General features: G+C 33.3%; 1 protein-coding gene and 1 long non-coding RNA gene across 8 annotated transcripts in view; one reads left to right on the top strand and one right to left on the bottom strand.

Moving 5' to 3' along the window:
- KRIT1 (KRIT1 ankyrin repeat containing) overlaps positions 1 to 21,374 on the top strand; it is a 35,053-nt gene extending 13,679 nt beyond the window's left edge. For 6 of the 7 annotated variants that reach the window (XM_078059255.1, XM_078059256.1, XM_078059253.1 and 3 more), the window contains 11 exons: positions 48 to 163; positions 389 to 532; positions 6,923 to 7,079; positions 7,749 to 7,856; positions 9,888 to 10,044; positions 10,817 to 10,968; positions 14,029 to 14,195; positions 14,933 to 15,020; positions 15,562 to 15,768; positions 20,229 to 20,345; positions 20,958 to 21,374. In XM_078059255.1, the coding sequence (XP_077915381.1) occupies positions 48 to 163; positions 389 to 532; positions 6,923 to 7,079; positions 7,749 to 7,856; positions 9,888 to 10,044; positions 10,817 to 10,968; positions 14,029 to 14,195; positions 14,933 to 15,020; positions 15,562 to 15,768; positions 20,229 to 20,345; positions 20,958 to 21,026 (1,482 nt within the window). In that variant the 3' untranslated portion in view covers positions 21,027 to 21,374. The remainder of the gene's footprint in view (positions 1 to 47; positions 164 to 388; positions 533 to 6,922; positions 7,080 to 7,748; positions 7,857 to 9,887; positions 10,045 to 10,816; positions 10,969 to 14,028; positions 14,196 to 14,932; positions 15,021 to 15,561; positions 15,769 to 20,228; positions 20,346 to 20,957) is intronic. The other variant, XM_078059257.1, reaches the window with a different exon arrangement.
- Positions 1 to 21,927, bottom strand: part of LOC118549096 (uncharacterized) — an 87,124-nt gene that overhangs the window by 6,069 nt on the left and 59,128 nt on the right. The gene's annotated exons all lie outside the window — the stretch shown is intronic.

Raw genomic sequence — 21,927 nt, 5'->3', positions numbered from 1 at the left:
GCTCTTAAGGGGATTTTGTTTTTGTTTTTTCTATTTTCCCTTTTTAGGTAGATAAAGTGGTAATAAATCCATACTTTGGTCTAGGAGCTCCAGACTACTCAAAAATCCAAATTCCCAAACAGGAAAAATGGCAGAGAAGTATGAGCAGTGTCACAGAAGACAAGTACTGTTTTGGTTTTACTCCACATTGTTTTAAAACTTATAATGTTAAAATATTGTTTAAAATGATATATGTAGTTAGTACGCAATGTAACCACTGCATAAAAGATTTAGTTTGCAGCTGCTAAGTGATACATGGGTTTCATAGATATGTCATGTTTATTTTGAAACAATTTGAATTTCAACAGTGCTTTTTAAAAAAAAAAAATTATCTGTTTTTAATGATTAGGGAACGACAGTGGGTAGATGACTTTCCTCTCCATCGAAGTGCCTGTGAAGGAGATTCAGAATTACTAAACCGTCTTCTCAATGAAAGATTTTCTGTCAACCAATTAGATAGTGACCACTGGGCGCCCATTCATTATGCATGCTGGTAAATGGATTACTTTTTTTTTTCCTTAGAAGGAATGAATCCTTAGTTATAAATGTTAGTGCTTCTTTTCAGAACTGTTGTCATTCCAGCCACCTTTTCTCTACCACATTTTGCCTTACGGGCTTTCTATTTAGATCTTTGATTACTGTTTATATGTACCACTGTTCAGAATTACAAGGTCTGCCCCATGGGAAAAGTATCATTATACAGCACTAGGTCCCTCATTCACCCTTGTAATTTCTATTGTTTTGTATTGGAGTTATATTAAGTTTGTTTACCCTGACTATAAAATTTATACGATGTAACTACTTATGATTTGACATTGATCATGTTAGAAAAATATTCATTTAGTTCTTGGGGAAGCTGTGGTATCAAGAAACTCCCAAAATCCTTCATTAGAATGAATGCCATTCTTTCTTTCTTTCTTTTTTAAGATGAGAGGGATTAGCTCACAAGATTGGGGTTAGCTGTTTCCACTAGTTGCCCATCGTAGCTCTTGCCCTCCTACTCTTCCCACATGATAGTAACTCTTCCCCTCAGCTGATCTGAGTTCTTATATTTGTGTTCATAGCAGTAGTTAACTGTCAGCTATAGTTTATCCTCTAGAAGGGATGTAATGAAGTTATTTACCATTATTTCTTATGCAAAAGTTGCTTTTGACTTATTGTTTAAAGTGATCTTCCTTGGCTAGTTTAAAAAGTGCCTACATTATTCACTGCTTGTTAAATGTCTGCTACTTCTTAGCTGAGCAACATTTAGCAAGATACTTCACTTCTCTATCTATCTATCCATATGTAAAGGCATTAATTAGATCATTGCTAGAGTTCTTTTCAGCTCAAAATTCTTTTAATTTCACTGATTCCAAAATTTGTGATCCTGTAGCTAAATATAGTTGCTTTTAATATCCATCTTTTCTCCCTTAAAAATATGCTGTTTCCCTAAAAATAGGCTCCTTTATTCAAGAAATATGCTCTTAATTTTTTCCTGTTTCCTTAAAAATAGGCTCCTTTATTCTGTATGTGTGTTCTTAGTTGTTTTCCTGTTAACATGGAATTTTCTTCTCATATTTGGAGTTACCCTAAATCTTTTTAAACTGAACTTATAGTTGTTTCTTAGATTACTAGTAAATATTGGTAGCAGCAGTACTGAAAGAAATCACATATCTTACCTGGAGCTAAACAAAAAGTAAACTGTGGAATTGGGAAGACAGAGGCAGAGAATTTTAGTTTAGGAATCCCAAATTTGTATTTGGTTAATACTGTCCCTTTTTTTGTGGCATTGGTTATTTTCTAATAAAAGAATGGTAATATTTATATTTTAAGAATGGTAGTATTTTGGGGCGCCTGGGTGGCTCAGTCATTAAGCGTCTGCCTTCGGCTCAGGTCATGATCCCAGGGTGCTGGGATCGAGCCCCGCATCGGGCTCCCTGCTCTGTGGGAAGCCTGCTTCTCCCTCTCCCATTCCCCCTGCTTGTGTTCCCTCTCTCGCTGTGTCTCTCTCTGTCAAATAAATAAATAAAATCTTAAAAAAAAAAAAAAATGGTAGTATTTTTAAGTACATATTACATAAAAACAGAAGTATGGTATTTAATGTTCTTTGAAATGTCCTTAGGTTTCAGTCCTAATAACTCTCATTTCCTAAAAGTATGACCTTTGGCAAGTTATTTAATGTCTCTAAGGACCTGTCTTCATCTATGAGATGGACTTAATAATAGTACATTTCTTAAGATTAAAGGGGAAAATGCAAATAAGTGCTTTGAGGATACCTAGCACATAATAAGCACTCAATAAATGTTGGCTGTTATTATTATTTTAAGGTATTGTAAAAATTTAAAGATTTTGATGTCTAAATCTGAAATTCATAATCCATAGTATTTTTAATTAGAAAATCTTACTACTACAGTATACCAAGGAAAAGAGTTTTATCCTTTGATAAAATTAATTTTGTCAGTTGGAAATAACTAAGTTTAATGTACCAGGAGTAATATGGGTCACGTTGCAATACTTTTAATCAGATCATTTGATTAATGTGAATTTGAATGAAGACTGATTTAACCATTTAGTAAGAACTTAAATTACTTTATCTTGGAAATGTACTTTTATTCACTAATTGGTATAAGGATCAAGGAGGGGAATAGTAGGCCATCTCATTAAGAGACTGAGATTAGAGACTATCTATAAGTTTAGACAAGATGTTTTACCCCTCTTGGTCTGTTTTCTCATCTTTAAAGTGAGGGTTTTATTAGATTGGTGGTTCTCCAACTTTTTGGTGTCAGGACCGCCTTTCATTCTTAAAAGTTACAGGATCCCAAAGAGTTTTGTTTATGTAAATTATATCTAATGTCATTTAACATATTAGAAGTTATACCCAAAAAATATTTTAAGTATTAATTCATTTAAAAATAACAATAAACATATTAACATAAACAATTTTATGAAAAATACCATATTTTCCAAAATAAAAAAAATTAACTAGAAGAATAGTATTATTTTACATTCTTGCAAATCTCTTTATTCTCTAGCTTAATAGAAGATAGCTGGATTCTCACATCTGATTCTGCGTTTAATTTGCTGCAATATTATATGGCACATGGCTTCTAGAAAACCCCACTGTACACTTACGATCAAAAAAGAGTTTAAAGGATAATTAACATCTTAATATTCTTTTTTTTTTTTTTTTTTTTTTTTAAGATTTTATTTATTTATTTGAGAGCAAGAGAGAGAGAAACAGCATGAGAGGGGATAGGGTCAGAGGGAGAAGCAGGCTCCCCGCTGAGCCAGGAGCCCGATGCGGGACTCGATCCCAGGACTCCAGGATCATGACCTGAGCCGAAGGCAGTCGCTTAACCAACTGAGCCACCCAGGCGCCCAACATCTTAATATTCTTATGAAAATATATTTCATCTAGAGAATACCCTGAAAAGATTTCAGGGATTCTTAGGGCTTCCCAGATCACTTTTTGAGGACAACCCCTAAGATTGCTGCAAACTTTTAAAATTCTCATATTGGTGGCCACGTACCTGAAAACCATTCTTTACTAGAATCACCATTTTCCAAAACTATTTAAGTTGGCTTTCTCCCCATATGGGCAACTTAATCAGCCACTCAGTAAATGTTTCACTGACATCACATATTCTCTGACCTTTCTCAAATCAGTGTCTTCGCTCTCTGATCCTACTTTTAGGCTTCATGTTATTGCTAGAGAGTGTTTTAGAGCTATGATGATTTGACTCCCTTCAAATTATCCCATCTTCACTGTAGCTTAGCTGTCTATCCTCTTTGTCTCATTCATCCTGTCAGCCTTTTAGTCCTCCCCTATGAGCTATTCTGAACCTTTCTCCTCTTAAGCACTTAAATTCCCACTACTTCCTTTCTCTACTCTCGTCAGATAGTTTTACCTCCTATTTTCAAAGAAAATTGAAGCCATCGGAAATGTCCTTCTTCTCTGTCGTTTTTGTTCTCATCTCTCTCCTGTATCATGGGGTATGCAAGTAGAAATCCTTGTTTACCATAAATTCACTCTCTGCACTTTCTTTTCTCTTGCCTTCAAACATACATGGTTCTCTTCCTCTTGAAAAGAACATTAATTTGACCCTGCTCCCTCTTCTGCCACTGTCCTGTTTCTTTCCTTCCTTTCACAGCCAGACTTCAAAGGTGAGTGGGCCACACTCACTGTTGTCTCTTTTCCACTCTTCATGAACCTTCTTAAACTTTTCTGAGTTTTTAATCTCTTTCCCCGCTCTACAGCATTTAATACTGTTGACCAACCCCTTCATTCTAAGAACAAATTGGAGTTGAAGGGGCATAATGGAGCTATAATGAAGGTCAGTACGAATGCAAGATATTACTGTTACATGATCATTATTGAAATATTGGCTTCCATTCTGTGACCTAAGCATGTGGTATGGTATGGAAACTGCTATACTAAGATTGAGAAACCTGGATTCTAACACTAGTCAGTAACCATGGGACCTTCAGCAAGTTACTTACCTGGTTCAAGCTTCATTTTTCTTAACTGTGTCATAAAAATACTTCTGCATGCCTTATAGGTTGTTTTGAAGATTATATTAAGTAATTATATAAGAAAGTATGTTGAAAACTTAAAAGCATCATACAAAATGTACATTTATATTATTTTTATTACTTGAATTGCTTAGAAGTATCTTTTCCTGTCCTGAAAGATTGTTTTTCAAGATGCATTTCATCGTTCTAAGATACTCATTTTTCATTTTTCATATTCTCCCAGGCTTTTTTTTTTTTTTTAAGATTTTATTTATTTGAGGGGCACCTGGGTGGCTCAGTCGTTGAGCGTCTGCCTTCAGCTCAGATGCTTCTCCCCCTCCCACTCCCCCCTGCTTGTGTTCACTCTCTCGCTGTGTCTCTCTCTGTCAAATAAATAAATTAAAAAAAAAAAAGGATTTTATTTATTTGAGAGTGAGAGAGAGCACAAGCAGGGGGAGGAGTAGAGGGACAGGGAGGGGGAAAAGCAGGCTCCCCACTGAGCAGGGAGCCTGATGCAGGGCTCAATCCCAGGACACTGGGATCAGGACCTGAGCCTAAGGCAGATGCTTACCGACTGAGCCACCCCGGCAACCCCCCTTTTTTTTTTTTTTAAAGATTTTATTTATTTATTTGAGAGAGAGAGAGAAAGAGAGGGAGAGCATAAGCAGGGGAACGGCAGACAGAGGGAGAAGCAGACTCCCTGCTGAGTAGGGAGCCTGATGCGGGACTCGATCCCAGGACTCTGGGATCATGACCTGAGCTGAAGGCAGACACTTAACAGACTAAGCCACCCAGGTGTCCTAAATTCTCCCAGCCTTAACAGTAATTCTTTTCAGTTAGATGAATTTGCTTATTTCAGATAGATACTCCAAGCCTTTGCCTTCCTCCTGAGTACTAAGCTTGCATTTTCAAATACCTACTGAACAGTTTAGTCACTCTCTTTTTGTCTATAAGGCAGTTTAGAGAATGCAGAGACAGTGTATCTACCCTCAAGGAATTTCCAGGCAATTAGAGAAGAGATGTATATAAATAAGGGTGAAAGTAGATAAAAGAAGTCCCATAAAAGAAGCAAAAAACATGCTACATGTAGTGGAACTATAGAAGAGGTAGATTTTAAACTGTTGCAGAGAAATAACAGAATTTAACCTAAACAAAATGAGATAGGGAGAAAAGGACATCTCAGGAACAGCAAAGAACATGAGCAAAAAGTCAAATGAATCGGAAACGGTAGCATACAAGTGGCAGGTTCAGGGTATAAGGGTATATAGAGGGGAAGAAAGGAAAGTTGATGGCAAATCAGATAACTTCTAAAGATGTATTATTTTCCCCTCAAATGTACCATATCTGAAAGCAAATTTCCTATCCCTTTTCCCCCCTCCCACCCATTTATTTACAAACAGTGAATTACTTTTCCACCATTGCTTCAGATTGCAGCCTTATATAAGTCTTTGGCTCTGATGAAATGGTGGACTCAACTATGTCCGACACATGCTTTGTACTCTCCTGGGTTCTTGCTTTGCTTAGTCCTTTCCCCCCTACCTAAAATATTTTTACCTCTCTTCATCTCTTTGGTTCCTTCCTACTTAAAATCCACTTCAAATTGTTCTATCAATTCAGGGAGTCATAGACTAAAGTCCTATCTTTTCTGACATTTTTAAAAGCATTAGTTATATACTATTTTGACTTGACAAATATATAGCGCCTATTATGTTGATTGCTATCCTAAACTGTTACTTAAATTTTACAGCATAATGTAACTTATCCCATGTTTTTGTTTTACCTCTCTTATTACATTGTAAGCCTTTATTAGAGCAGAAACCATGTATCTTATGGTTTAAATATTTAATATTTAAATTTTAATATTTAAGATTTATTAATGTATCTTATGGTCTTATGTATCTTATGGTTTAAATGTTTAATATTTAATATTTAAGTATTTAAATATTGCAGTGTGGGAGACACAAAAATCTTTGGATATGTAGCTGCCCAACACAGCAGCTACATATCCAATTCTATCTTTGGGCCTCTTTTGCAAATCACAATCAGGCCTAAGTGAAAGCATTATGAAGTTTCTGATTCTGAACCTATTTTTGACTAAAAATTTTATCTCCCTAATTCATAATTTTTGTACTTTGCATGGGGGGAGTTCTTTGTCATCTGCTCTATCTTGTATTTGAAGTTATATTTCCTCCCACTTGATGAGAAACAGAAACAGTTGAACTGAATCAGAAGAATTCATAAGAAATCCCTAGGCACTGAAAACATTTATGTCAATGTCTTACTAAAAAAAAAAAAAATCTTAGATTTCTTTGAGATAATCATCTAAAATTTGAATTTCTAAAACATTTCGTATGACTTTTTTGGGTAAGTTTTATCTTTTTTTTTATAGGTATGGAAAAGTTGAGGCCACTCGCATTTTGTTAGAAAAAGGAAAGTGCAATCCAAATCTTTTAAATGGACAGCTTAGTTCTCCTCTTCATTTTGCTGCTGGAGGAGGACATGCTGAAATAGTACAGATTCTCCTAAACCATCCAGAAGTTGACAGAGTAAGTTATTTTCCAGGTTTTTTTTTTTTAATGTTCAATGAATAACAAGTAATGACATTAAAATGTTCAATTGTATACTTGAGAAGTCAACTAAAAAATAAATTTTACCATCTATATAGTATGAGTAATATTTATGTATAAATTTGCTTTTATAATTGTTTTTATTGTGATAAAATGTACCTCACATAAAATTTACCATTTTAACCATTTTTAGATGTACAGTTCAGTGGCATTAAATACATTCACATTGTTGTGCAATCATCACTATCATCCATCTCCTGCATATACATAAAATTTAACCTCTTTTTGTGTTATACTGTATTTCCTCAAAAAAAATCCTTAAGAAGGAAAAGGATTTTCTATGCATTTTTCCAGAATTTGTATTAATAAATATTTTTAAAGGGGGACATAATCATTTAAATAATTTTAAACAAAACCTTTGTTGGATCTTATAATCAGAACTTTTAAAAAATAATCACATTTATTAGTGCTTTCAGTCTTTCATCTTTATCAAGTAATGTTTAAGTATAGTATATGCTAAGTATGGTTAATATTTAATACTTGACAAAAGTCTATTTTTTATGAAATTTTGATTGAATGACATTTTCACTTATAATGCCATATATTTGTAATGCTTTTTTTCTTCATATTTTTTTCCAAAATTTCTAGCACATAACAGATCAACAAGGAAGATCCCCTTTAAATATTTGTGAAGAAAACAAACAAAATAACTGGGAAGAAGCTGCAAAGCTATTGAAGGAAGCCATTAACAAACCAGTAAGAATTACCTTCAGGAATAAAACTAACCCAACTATTTAAATTGATAAGTAATTTGAGTATTTGTGGCAAGAGGAATGGATGGATGGTTTCTTTACTGCTTTTAGAAAACCTCATGGTTAGATCTCTTAAGTATTAAATTTGTTATCATCCCTAACATTCAGACATTTATTCTTGCATACCAAAATAAAAATTGCATAAGTAAATAAATCCTTAAAACATTTAATATTAACCTAATTTCTAGTATAATTGTAATACTTGATACTGAAATAATAAGCAGTAACATTAAGATAGAGAAGAATTAATAATTAGAAAAAACTCAGTTCACCTAAAAGTTACAGTGACAAGAAAACTGTCATCAATTTAAAAACTGTATGAAAACTTGCAAATCAGATAAAAGGATTTATACCAGACAAAGTATTAAAACTTGATATCAACAGATATAATCTCTGAGCCTTTCCACACATTTCCATCAATTAGGCAATAAGTATTTATGGAGTATTTCTGTGAATTTAACACCTTGAAATGCTGAAAGTGACAGGTGATAAAGAATAAATATGTGATCTCTGCCTTTAAGGAATATTAACATATACACTCACCACACACTCAACAGATTTTGTCAAAATACTATTCCATGAGCACAAGACAAAGTTAAGGAAAGCAGTACAGGCACCCTTATATTATACTTGATTACAATTTATTTTCTAATTGTATAGAACACATTATTATTCCTGGCATAATTTTTATATTCTAAATGAACAAGATAAGAGGAATTAGTACGTCCATCCAAAATGAACTGAGCTGGAAGTTGTTTGGGCAATAAAATGTATTGAGAGTACATTGAAAAATGACAATGAGATATTACCTCACACCAGACAGAATGGCTAGTTTCAAAAAGGTAAAAAATAACAAGTGCTGGAGAAAGTGGAGCCCTTGCTATTGGTGGGAATGTAGATTGGTGCAACCACTGTGGAAAACAGTATGGAGGTTCCCCCAAAAATTAAAAATAGAGGTACCATACGATCTGGTAATTCCACTACTGGGTATTTACACAAAGAAAATGAAAACACTAATTTGAAAAGATACATGCAATTGCTCCTCAGCCTTTTGGCTAAGATCAAGTGTGAAAAGATACGTGCATTTCTATGTTTATTGCAATATTATTTACAGTAGCCAAGATATGGAAGCAACCTAAGTGTACATCAATAGATGAACGGATAAAGAAGAGGTGGTATATATAGACAATGGAATATTACTCAGCCATAAAAAAAGAATGAAATCTTGTTATTTGCAACAACATGGATGGACCTAGAGGGTATTTATTATGCTAAGTGAAATAAGTCAGACAGAAAGACAAATGCCATATGATTTCACTTGTATGTGGAATCTAAAAAACCAAACACAAAAAAAACCAGACTCCTAAATATAGAGAACAAAGTGTTGATTGCTAGAGAGGAGGGATGGGTGAGGGATGGGCAAAATAGGTGATAGGGATTTTTAATAAAACATATTGAGAATATTACTACTTTCTGAGATGTTCTGAACAAGAGGAAAGAAACTGGCTCAGGGTCCATTGTTCTATAACTTTCACAGGCAGTCTTCCATCACAGATTCCTCTTAGGAAAAATTATTTCTAGTACACATTTCTACAGTATTATTTGTGGCCCACTAGACTCATGAGATACCTGACTAACACTAGACTCGGTAACCAAGTCTCTTATGTCCCATATGATACCTACTTAGTTCAGTAACAGCTTTAAAACATCTCCCAGAAGAATTTGAAGTTGAGTATTTCTTAAGAGCCATTTGCCTTATATTTGACCTGAAACATCCAGAGGAAAACATTGGAAAACATAATGGAAATAAAAATTTTTTTAAACCGTGCCAACAGATACTCGAAGCAGTTTTCTGTTATTTTCCATGTTTGAAATCTATAATAAAACATATGAAGTTGAAATTGAAGCATTTTGTTAGGCTGGGATATATAACTTCTAACCAGGTTGCATAATTTATTATTGTTCTTCGTCCTAGTATGAAAAGGTTCGAATATACAGAATGGATGGATCATACCGTTCTGTTGAACTGAAGCATGGAAATAATACCACAGTGCAGCAGATAATGGAAGGAATGCGTCTCTCTCAAGAAACACAGCAATACTTCACTATTTGGATCTGTTCAGAAAACCTCAGTAAGAAAATTGTTACTCTGTTGTGTAAACCTATTCCTTTGTGAGAGTGGATTGGTAAACTTAAGTATAGCATCAGTTTCTTAATGACTTTAAATTTTGAAGTGCTACAATGATCTTCTCTTTTATATAAATTACTAGTGTTCCAACTGTTGAAACAGGTAAGCCTTTGGGACCCCTCATCCCCCCTTCATTCAAAGCATTTTTTAAGTATTTGAAAACGTTTCTTCTCTGGCAATGGAATTTGATTTGAATGCCACTAAATGTAGTGCTCATCCAACTTGCCTTTATTGTCAGTGCTCATTTCACCCGAAATAATGTAAATGTTCCTTTTTCTTTGTATTAGTTTTCCATCAAATTCTTTTTTTAAGACCAACCCGATGCCACTATAGATTTATCTTTCAAGCAAAGTATTGCAAATACATTGAAGTTATTGTGATTGGTTATTTAATGTTCAATTGTATTTTTTTTAAAACACCAGATCCTACTGATTGGATCATAATTAAATAGACTGTAATGGAATTAAAGATCTTATATACATTTGATATGTTTTATTTGTTTTAGGAATTCTCATAATTCTTATACTCTTAAAAACAAAAGCTCTTAACCTAAAATTGGGTTGTGATATAATTGGTTATAAAGTCAGTGACTTAAATTTAGACATTTAAGTTGTGTGTATTCAGCACTTAAGTACAGATAGTTCAATACAAATTTTCTATGTATTGATGTAACTTATTTTTACATTATTATTTATAAAAGGAAAGATGTTTTTCAGGCCTTCAACTCAAGCCTTATCATAAACCCTTGCAACATGTTCGTGACTGGCCAGAAATACTTGCTGAATTGACTAATTTGGATCCCCAAAGGGAAACACCACAGCTTTTCCTAAGAAGAGATGTGAGACTTCCTTTGGAAGTTGAAAAAAAGGTTTGCTTGGAAATCTTATTTATAGTCATTTTTTTTTTTTTTTTTTAAAGATTTTATTTATTTATTTGACAAAGAGAGAGACACAGCGAGAGAGGGAACACAAGCAGGAGGAGTGGGAGAGGGAGAAGCAGGCTTCCCGCGGAGCAGGGAGCCCGATGCGGGGCTCGATCCCAGGACCTGGAATCATGACCTGAGCCGAAGGCAGACGCTTAACGACTGAGCCACCCAGGCGCCCCTTATTTATAGTCATTTAAATGCACAGAATCTATTGAATTCCTGTGGTAGGCACTAGAAACAGAAATTGTTCTCTTCCTATATGAGGAGGTTTTACTTTTGTTTTTCTTTTAATCCTCACATCCCTAGGGTAAATGGTAGAGTTTGAGTTAGTCTACTTACAAAGCCCCTAGTTGTTTTTTTTTTTATTTCCACCTCCATTGTTTTAGAAACAAAAGAAATAGAGAGTCTATCCTAAAGAGAATTAACAACCAGATGGAAGACAGATTATACCAAAAAGAATTTTAGAATAGTTAGGAAGTATACTATCAAAGATAAACTTAATAAAGGGCTAATCAGTGTGTAAATTTCAAAGGAGCAAAGAGATAGGTTGGTGTGGGAGGAGAACAAAATACATTCTGAGTGGAGAAGATTATATTTGCAAAAGGGACATAAAAAGTTATTCTCAATAGTTAGTAAGTTTCCAAATCAAGCAGAGAATTATATAGATAGTAAAAAATGTGGATAGAATTTACATTTGATAAAAAGATTTGTTCCAGACAAGTACATTTGAATTTGAATTACTGTAGATTTTAGAGGAGAGGTGGGATAATGCTATCTGAAGGATGAATGGACAACAAAGAAACTTAAGGTGGATATTACAAGTTAAACTAGTATGATAGTCTAAAAATTTTTTAAAATTGAAAAAAAAAAAGTTCCAAGGGCTCATAACTTTGGCAAAGAAAAAACATGCAATGCATTTCCTGATTCTTATCCAAGGAAATATTAAACAAAGTTAAGGAAATTTTAGTATATAAAAGGTTCATTGACCATGTACAAACTTGGTAACTGTTTTATACCTGATCACTCATATTGTCCCTCTTATATTATCAAACCAAAGATAGATATGATCCTTTCAGTGACATATACTGGGAGTTACATAAAAATTTGTATGAAATTTACCAAAAACAAAGATTTAGATTATTCATAAAAAAATGTTAGAATTTCATAAATAGAACAGAGGAAGGGGCGCCTTGGGTGGCTCAGTCAGTTAAGCAGCTGCCTTCAGCTCAGGTCATGATCTCAGGGTCCTGAGATGGAGCCCGCACCCTTCCACCTCCCCACCCCCGTCAGGCTCCCTGCTCAGTGGGGAGTCTGTTTCTTTCTCTGCCCCTCCCCCCCCACTTGTGCTCGTGCTAATAAATAAATCTTAAAAAAAAAAAAAAAAAGAAAAAAACACAGTTGATCATCTCAATTGACACAGAAAATGCATTTGACAAAATCCAATACCCTTTCATGATAAAACTCTTACAATTAGGAATAGATGGGAACTTCCTCAACATGGTAAGTGGCATTTATGAAAAACTCACAGCTAACATCATACTCAATGAAATGTTGAGAGCTTTCCTCCTAAGATCAGGAACAAGACAAGGAGGCAAGCTTTCAGCACTGCTATTTAACATAGTAGTGAAGTTCTAACCGGAGCAATTAAATTAAAAAAAATACATAATAATGTCTAATATGTGATCCATATTCAGATTTTCCCCAATTGTTTAAAAATCTTATATAGCTCCCATATGTAGGATCTAGTCAAGGTTCATACTTTGTATTTGATTGTTATCTCTTTAGTCTCTTTTAATCTAGAATAATCCTCTCATCTTTTTTCCCCATGAAATTCTCTTTCAGTTTTTTTTCATATTATATAGAGCATTATAAGATTATTTTAGTTAGACAAAATTAACTTTTACCGTAAGGATTTGAGATCACTTTGAATTATATTTGGAAATACTTTTTTAAGATTTTATTTATTTATTTGAGAGAGTGCAAGCAAGAGAGAGAGCACATGCTGGGTGGAGGGGCAGGGGGAGAGAGAGAAGCAGACTCCCCGCTGAGCAGGGAGCCCAACTCCGGGCTCCATCCCAGAACCCCAGGATCACGACCTGAGCTGAAAGCAGACACTTAACTGATTGAGCCACCCAGGCGCCCTGGAACTACTTTAAGTATTCATTCAGAAACTCTGTAACTGTTTCCAGTTGGAGCAGAAGTATATTCTGTAGGCTAGCTTTTCAATCTTTGTTAATCTTATTGGATAAAATGAAACTTTATAAAGAGTTTGAAACTTAGAAAAAAAATCTTCTGCTCTCCTTTAGTGTTATTTCAAAGTGCCAAGTTTTTTTAGCCAAATAAAATTTTAAAAAAAGTTTTTAAATAAGGTTTTTTAAAACTACGTGTGCCCTTCTAGGAATTAACTTGCTTCCTTTTTATCTTCCTTGAGGTTCACTACTATATTGTGTGAAACATGTAGAATAATGTTTGAGGCATATAAATATAATTTAGGTAAAATTGTGCTAGAAGTTATCCATATCTATAAACCAATGATAATCTCTTATTAGACTATAAATCAGAGATAAACAAACTATAGCCTATGCTATATTTGACCTGCTGTTTATTTTTATATATCCCACAAGCTGTTAATGGTTGAAAAAAATCAAAAGGATAATATCTCATGTCGTGAAAATTTTATGAAATTTAAATTTGAGTATCCGTATATAAAAAGTGTTATTAGAACACAGCCACACCCGTGTCTTACTAGATTGTCTGTGGCTGCTTTTGTGCTACAGTAGCTGAGTTGGGTAATTGTAAGAAAGACTTTGTGACTCATAAAGCTTAAAATATTATTATCTGGCCCTGAACAGGAAAAATTTGTCAACCTCTGCTCTAAATCAATAGCAGCTCATTTATATATAGGATATGTAGCTTTTGCTTTTCCATATTAGAAAGTGATAAGTTGTATTTTTGTAACAGGAAATTATAGCCCAATAACCAAATTATACTTTTTCTTTTAAGATTGAAGACCCACTAGCTATTCTTATTCTCTTTGATGAAGCCAGATATAATTTATTGAAGGGCTTTTATACAGCTCCTGATGCTAAACTGATAACATTGGCAAGTCTACTGTTGCAAATAGTTTATGGAAATTATGAGAGTAAGAAACACAAGCAAGGTTTCCTAAAGTAAGTATTTAATACAACATGTGGTCTTGTGCTGTGCTTGAGATTCTGTTTAACTGAGAAAGTTTAAAAATGTTATTAAGAAATATTTATACTTTGGTTTGGAACTAAAGGATACAAGGCATGGAATAAGGAAAAAAACAAAACAATAGTAAAGCATTCTTAAAGTTATACTCTCTCCAAAGTTATTTTTCTTATATTTGACTATGGTTTGATATATCTTATTTTTTTTAAAGATTTTATTTTTTTAAGTAATCTCTACACCCAACGTGGGGCTCAAACCCACAACCCTAAGATCAAGAGTTGTATGCTCTACTGACTGAACAAGCCAGGCACCCCTTGATATACCTTATATTTTTTTCTTCTTTATCTCTCTTTATTACATTAAGTAAGTTCATTAAAACCTGACTCGGTAAGTAGATGCATTTAAGATCTACCACAAAAACTAGCTATATGTTCAGTCTTTGAGAGAAAACACTGAGGTTTTAAACACTGAAGCTTTATCATGGTTTTCAATTTTCAAAAATATTTTGTGGCTGTTGAAAGAAGAAACATTTCTCTTAAATGAGAATGTTGGGATTGTGGCCTTTTGCTTAAAATTTTGAGAGTTCTCTAATATTGTACAATATAGATTTTTCAGCTCAAAAATCATGTTACTTAAAGCAATTTGTTTCTGGATGATTTATGTACTTACTGCTAAAAATGATTTATTTAAAGCATGTTCGCATATTTGCTTACAGTGAAGAAAACCTAAAATCCATTGTACCTGTTACCAAACTAAAAAGTAAGGCACCTCACTGGACAAATCGAATACTTCATGAATACAAGGTAAGCTGTTTAATAGAAATAAAAAGACACTTTATATCCTAGTTGAAATTCTGTAAATTAAATTGTTTGAAATTGTTTAATATGTTTTAAATATAGGTACATTAAATTTACAGTCCTGAAATTAAAAACGGATTTTCTAGTTCACATGAAACTGGAAGTAACATGATATTTTTATTTTTAATAATGTGGAATCTTTTACTGAATACCTTCTGTATGCTGGATACTGTGGTAAGGACTAGAGATTAAACACACACACACACACAACACACACACACACACACACATGAAATTATACACTATCCCTGTCCAAGGAGCACTTAAAATCTAATAGAATAGACAAACAGTATTTTTAGATTATGATATTTCTTTCCTTTTTTAAATATTAACATCTCAAAAGAAAACTTGTTCTTGGGATAATGTCACAATTTTATTCTTCTTTGGGGGCAGCCATGATTTTAGAAACTGCTTAGTTGACCTATTTGGATTATCAAAGGTATGTTCTCTTTTCACATCTCTTTTATTTTACTTTATTTGTTTTTAGAATCTTAGTACAAGTGAGGGTGTCAGTAAAGAAATGCATCACCTTCAGCGCATGTTCTTACAGAATTGTTGGGAAATTCCTACATATGGAGCAGCTTTTTTCACAGGACAGATATTTACAAAGGCAAGCCCCAGCAATCATAAAGTCATCCCTGTGTATGTAGGAGTGAATATAAAAGGACTTCATCTCCTCAACATGGAAACTAAGGTAGATTTTCAGCTTTTCAGCTATTTTTGACCAGTTACATTTTATAATGTTTAAAAAAAAAATGGTACCAGCCTATATGAAAAATCTAGAAATGACAAATATATAAGACTATTCATTGCAATTTCATTTGTAATAGCAAAGGATGAGGGATGAAAAGTAAATGATTGTCAGTAAGGGTTAATTATATTATTAACATATACTAATTATATAATTACATTAATTATAGTACATTTCTATGTTGAAATACTGTGCAGCCATATAAAAGAATGAAGAATGTATAGAATGATTTCCAAGATATATTTAGTGAAAAAGCATAGTGGTGAACCATATGTAATAGATTACTATTTGTGTAGAAATGGGGGGAAGTGAAGACTATATTTACATAAATACATATTGCTTGTGTATGAGTAAAAATTCATAAAGCCTTTAGAGAAGGCAACCAGGTAACTGGGAACAAGAGTAGAAGGGAGACTTTTTACTATGTACCATTTTACAACTTAAAAATTTTTTTAACCGTGATAATATTACCTATTCAAAAAATTCAATTAAGTTTAAATGAAAAAAATACAGATTTGGGCGCCTGGGTGGCTCAGTTGGTTAAGCGACTGCCTTCGGCTCAGGTCATGATCCTGGAGTCCCTGGATCGAGTCCCACATCGGGCTCCCTGCTCGGCAGGGAGTCTGCTTCTCCCTCTGACCCTCCCCCCTCTCATGTGCTGTCTCTCTCATTCTCTCTCTCTCAAATAAATAAATAAAATCTTTAAAAAAAAAAAATACAGATTAAAAAAAGAAAAATATAATATCTGATACAAGGGATTCACTTTGAAAATCAGAATTAGTTGTAAGAGCCTTTTGGGGAACAGGCAAGATGAAGTGTGGAAGGGACTATTCTTAGATCACTTCAGAGCTTTTCCATCAGAGGCTTGTTACTCTTTTATACTCCTTTTTCTAATCAGAGTCATTATAATATAAAATTTGGGATTATCAATTATCTTCAGCATATTTAACACATTTATCAGGATTAACAGCTTTCTAGTTTATAATAGGAAGCTAAGAAAAATCATTAATTTTGTTCATTCAGATTTGTCTATGAATAGATCAGTTGAGGTAATAACTAAGCTTATATGTTAGAAAAGGCATTTTAGATTAGGAAATTTTATCATAAGCCTAATTTTTATTTTCATCATTTTCATAAGCTTTTATTGTGTAATCACATAACTTCTGAAAGTAGTTCAGTCATTTTGTGATAACTCCAGACACAGCTATTTTCCCATGCTCTTGGATATGCCTGTGAATGGAGACAGAGAATATATAGGGACATAGAGCTGAATAGGGACTGACTTGAGGAGTTTATCTGGAACTTGATTTTTTTGAAGTCTCTGATATCAGCTTGCTTTTGGGTCATTTGCTTATTATCATTTTCTATTTAAGCTACTTTACTCACACAAAATAGGCTGCTTCTTATTAGTTCGTAATCATTTTTCTATTTCTTTTGTACTAAGTTTGTTAAAGGAAATTGAAGGAGAAATTCCCCTTACCATTTCAAGAAATTTTTCCTCTGCTATTTCAGAGCATTTTATACAACATTTACAGATCCTTTATTGAACTAAATGGTGACGCTGTGGGTATGACACCAAGCCTCTTCTGTAAGCTATAGTGTATGTTTGACTTTTGGTAGCATCCCAAGTTTAGGCAACAATAAAACGTGTTATTTAGTTCCCATATGATGGGTCAGCATTATCTTAAAACATTTCACATTATGAATAATATTCTGGTCCAGGAGTAAGTGAGATTGCAGTAGCAGGCAGAGGATGATAACAATATTATTAGTTAACAGTATGCTTTTTTAGGATAAGATGTTTGATTTCTAGAAATATAAATAAAAATACTGTCTTTGGTTATAAGAAGGGATTAAACCAAAGGGTAACAATGTTTTCTGTCCATCTAACTATTACCTTGTGCTCTGTAAACCACTGAAAAATTTACAGCACCTATGAAAGCTCTAAGTTGATTATATTTTCTAATCATCAAAGGTGGGAGCAGTCAGCTTGTCTTCCGTTGTCTTACAGTCATCAAGATATGCTAGGGGTGAATTTGACAAGCTTAGTTTAAGAGAATAAACATCTTCATTTGCAAAAATACCTTCATTTACATTTAAAACTCTACTTGGGATATAATAGCTTCAGAGATTAAATCTATGAAAAGCCATAGATAGAATACAGCTGTGTTTTTTGTATCAGTTACTTCTATCATCTATATCTTGTTTCTCTTTGAAATAATGAGAGATTGCCATTGGAAAGTATAGCCCAGCCAATTTCATATGCTCATCAGAGATTTCTCTGTCCTACTTACATAAAATGTAGACACTGTTGAATGTATAATACACTGTGTTGTAGATCAGTGTTTTACTATAGTGAATGTATTGCTGTTTCATCACTGAACTGTACTTGTTAATGTATCTTTAACCATAATAGTACTACTGCCACACCCAGGCAACAGATTACCCTTTGCTGATACCAATTTATGTTGGCCATATAATTGAGAACTTGTACCACAATTTTATTTTTTTTTCCGTAAATTAAACTGTTTTGAGGCCATACTAATGAACATTTTCTGCATCTTGATTAAACAGATTTCAAACAACTGATCCAAAAGATAGACAGTTTAAGGTATTATATCTTGACTCAGTGTTTCAGTGTGTACCTTGGTAAATAGCTATTTTAGCATACCCTATCTATAAAGCTGTATTTTACAGTATAAATGTGGATGACTAATTTTAAAGAAGATATTATTAGTTTCCCATTATACATAATGTACACTCGTGAAAATTAATTATACTGTTTCATTTAAGAACCTCACTTTAAAAATGCCCTAAACCATATCTTTTTCATATAACTTCAATTGCTTATAATCAATATGTTAAGAACTGCTAGTGATAGAATACAGATGTTCTTAGACATGTATTTTAAAGGATGCACAAATACTTTCTTTGTACATGTGTATATAAAGAATATATTTTTAGGGCAAAAAATGAAAGTTACTGCTAGGAGAGACTTATTTTAAAATAAAAAGATACGGGCGCCTGGGTGGCTCAGTTGGTTAAGCGACTGCCTTCGGCTCAGGTCATGATCCTGGAGTCCCTGGATCGAGTCCCGCATCGGGCTCCCTGCTCGGCAGGGAGCCTGCTTCTCCCTCTGACCCTCCCCCATCTCATGTGCTCTCTCTCTCTCTCTCTCTCTCATTCTCTCTGTCTCAAATAAATAAATAAAATCTTTAAAAAAAAAAAAAAAAAAAAAAAAATAAAAAGATACATTGAATGCCTATTTAAATATAGCTTTTCATTAGGAAAATATAGGAATAGGTTATTCTAATATTTGTTTTAAATAATTTGATGAATTTATGAAGGGTATGTTATTTTAAAAATTATCCTTATTTTTACAATAGCTGTATCACTGTACTTATTTTCAGTGAGATGGAATTGCCTAAGTCAACATGTTACCTCATTACATAAATTTCAGATCTGAAAGTACCATGTGAATATTCAAAAGGTACTGAATAAAGTAAAAGGGAATGTTTTTAATATGCAGAAAGTAAAAACCTGTACATTTAATTTTCTTGAAAGTCACTGAGAGAATGGGCATCTTTTTTTCTCAGCTTTATTGAAACATAAGTGACATATAACATTGAGTATGCTTAAGATATACAATGGGTTGATTTGGTATACTTATATATTGCAGAATGATTATTACCATAGCATTAGCTAACACCTCCATCATGTTACATAATTACCATCTTTTTTGTGATGAGAACATTTAAGATCTACTCTTTCAGTAACTTGAAGTATATATTATAGTATTGTTAACTATAGTCACAATGCTGTACATTAGATTTCCCAGAACTTATTCATCTTATACCTGCAAGTTTGTACTCTATGGCCAACATCTCCTCATTTCACCCATCCCCCAGCCCTTGGTAGCCACCATTCTGTTTCTGTGTCTGTGACTTCAGCTTCTTTAGACTCCGAATTAAGTGATATCCTATAATATTAGTCTTTTTCTGACTTATTTCACTTAGCATAATGACCTCGAGGTCTATCCATGTTGTCGAAAATGGCAGTACTTTCTTCTTTTCTCATGGCTGAATAATATTCCCGAGAGAGAGAGAGAGTGTGTGTGTGTGTGTATACATACCACAGAACAGGCATCTTTAAAATATTTTGTCAGTCTGATACAAACAATTTATCATTGCTTAAGACAGTCTCCTGAGAGTCTACCATCTATGTGGCTCTGTACTTTAGGCTGTGTGAAGTTAATGTAGGTACCTCGAATAGATTTTATTCTAACATTCAAAACCATTATGTTTAGACATGACTAGGTCAACTAGGTCATTGTAGATAGTAAGAGAAGATAGGTGTTGTTTTTAATATATATTTTAATAAAACAGTTTCTAATTATGTTGCAGGCTTTACTCATCAGTCTTAAGTATGGTTGTTTTATGTGGCAATTGGGGGATGCTGATACATGTTTTCAGATCCATAGTATGGAAAATAAAATGAGCTTTATAGTACACACAAAACAGGTAAGTACTTATCATTTACTTTGGACTTCTAATGAACTACTGTATTAGTGATGTGATGAGCACTGGGTGTTATACGCAACTAATGAATCATTGAACATTACATCAAAAACAAATGATGTATTATATGTTGGTTAATTGAATTTTTAAAAAAAGGAAAAAAAAATTTTTAAGTGACAATCCATTTTGCTTCAAGGAAAACCTTTGATACCGTATGAAATTAAGATATTTAAGACCAAGGGGAAAAAGGCAGGCCTTTCCTAAGCAAATAAGCCAGAAACTTATCTGAATAATTTATTTCGGTTTTGTAACAGTGAAACTCTTTTTTCTGCCATTTCCTTTAAGTCTGGTCAGTATTCCCTATCTTTTATCAAGGTATTAGGTAGTCCTTACCTCTTCTTAACCAGTATTATATCTGAGCCACTAGCTGCATCCGGTAGGTTGCTTCTTAAATCCCTTCAAAGTCTAAGTATTCTCTTTATTCTTGACAAGCTGCTTCCTACTAAGAATGTTCCTTCCTTTTCAGATAGGTAGGGAACTGCCCACTGTCATGTATGTCATTTACCCATTCTTATGTGTTTCATATTTACTGTCGACATATATTTTACTTTGTAGGCTGGCCTTGTGGTAAAACTATTAATGAAGCTAAATGGACAGTTAATGCCGACCGAAAGAAGTTCATGAGAGGAAAGCAGCTGATACTTAAGCCACCACATTTTGTAATGCAGATTTTTTTCCATGAAAGATTTCTTAAACTATTACTTTTAACAAGGCATTTAGTCTCTTGTAATATATATGTATACTATTACATTGTACAGAATCTGTACTTCTGTTTGGTGTGTAATATACCAGTTAGTTTTATATAATATCCTCATAAGCTATTCTAATTTTTGAGAGAAACATGCAAAAAAGTGTAGATTGATCACTTGTATATTAATGGACAAAACAGTAAGCTTTATAAAAAGTTATTTTTGGTAAATGGTAAAGAATTTGGAGTGGAATGTAATGAAATTAAATACAGCTTTGGTATAACTTTGTGTGTCATTTCAAAATATACTGAAAGTCAACAAAGTTGAATAAAGAAAATATATTTCCTATTTAAACCACATAACACTGCTATTTCAAACATTTTTCTGTAATCCAAGAAAATTTCTCAACATGTTTTTAAAAGTCTTAGTTAAAATGTGTAACTAGTATAAATTAGTATTTCTCAGAGTATAGTTCTTAAAACCCCCTGCATCATAATTAACCTGGATCCCTCTTTAAACAAAGATTTCTGGGACTCAGTATATACAAGTTCATTCACTCTCTAAAAGTAGCCAGTCCTAGGAATCTTAAATTTGGCTTGTTTTCTATTGAAATAATTCCAGACCCAGTCATGAATTTGTATGAAAATAAATGACCAAAAGTGCCTGGCATACAAGCATACACATACATAGACACAGATTAAGTGACAATCTCTGGATATAAGTAGTTGCATTTATTACATAAATGTTGTATTTTTATGATTTGGCTTAATGAATTATATTGCCTTTACATTGTATGAAGTAGATCACCAAGTATCTGTTTCATTTAGGGGAGTATT

The sequence above is a fragment of the Halichoerus grypus genome, chromosome 12 (assembly GCF_964656455.1).
Source record: "Halichoerus grypus chromosome 12, mHalGry1.hap1.1, whole genome shotgun sequence".
Lineage (NCBI taxonomy): Eukaryota > Metazoa > Chordata > Mammalia > Carnivora > Phocidae > Halichoerus > Halichoerus grypus.
Note: the sequence above shows the minus strand (reverse complement) of the source record. Positions and strands in the feature narration are given on the sequence as shown.